The 790-nt window shown below is 41.4% G+C and overlaps 1 protein-coding gene across 1 annotated transcript in view; it reads right to left on the bottom strand.

Annotated features, from left to right (window-relative positions):
• The window catches only part of LOC119594890 (two pore calcium channel protein 1-like), a gene marked incomplete at its 5' end in the record, with an annotated part of 12564 nt that overhangs the window by 5238 nt on the left and 6536 nt on the right, over positions 1-790 (bottom strand). Inside the window, 2 exons of the mRNA XM_037943964.1 lie at positions 28-246; positions 483-663. Of these exons, the coding sequence (XP_037799892.1) occupies positions 28-246; positions 483-663 (400 nt within the window). The remainder of the gene's footprint in view (positions 1-27; positions 247-482; positions 664-790) is intronic.

Below are 790 nucleotides of genomic sequence, written 5' to 3'. Positions count from 1 at the left end.
CGCTTTTAACAAGGACAACATTCTTACATATGAAAAAGTCGAACCATTTCCACATCACAAGCCGGCGGATGAGAAAGCAGCATCCCCGGAGAGGATTTGGAAGGTCAATGAACCAAGGATCTGCAGACTGGCAGGGTTTCCATTTGAATTCGCAGATATCGTAGATATTGTAAAATTCAGAAAGGTTTAGCAGGCCTGTTTCCGTGCGGTTCAGAGCTTTGAATGCCAGGTAAGCATCTCGCCAACCTAAGGGGAAAGAGTGGTATTAGGATTTTGAAAGAGTAGTTGGAATAACAAGGTCCTGGGTTTGCACCCAGATGCCCCTTTTAAGAGAGAGGAAAAAAAAAAAGAAACAAAAAAGTGAGAAAGGAAAAAAATAAGAACCTAGCAATAAAATCATGAAATAATTTCAGAGGCATCACATTACTTCTGGTCAGAGCTTCCTCGCTCCCCTTGCTCTACGAACAACACAAAACACTAACTGGTTTGAGGTCGGAAGAACTTGATGAGGCCATGGAAATGCCGGAAGGGAATGTGCGTTGGCTGGGATCGTGTGACTAGCAGGCGGAAAGAATACTGGCAAGCCTTTCTCTTGTGGAGTAGGAGCTTGCGGAACTTGTCTTTCTCAATGTCACTGAAGACCACAAACACCACAGCAAGCATCTGAAATCGGAATGTTCAAATTTGCGAATGAAGGAATTACCAGGAAAAAAAAAACATTAATGGTTTTGTTTAAATGTTTTTGCTAACTACATTTAAGGAGACTATGAACCATAATTATGAATATTTA

Source organism: Penaeus monodon, chromosome 34 (genome assembly GCF_015228065.2).
Source record: "Penaeus monodon isolate SGIC_2016 chromosome 34, NSTDA_Pmon_1, whole genome shotgun sequence".
NCBI classification, from domain to species: domain Eukaryota; kingdom Metazoa; phylum Arthropoda; class Malacostraca; order Decapoda; family Penaeidae; genus Penaeus; species Penaeus monodon.
Note: the sequence above shows the minus strand (reverse complement) of the source record. Positions and strands in the feature narration are given on the sequence as shown.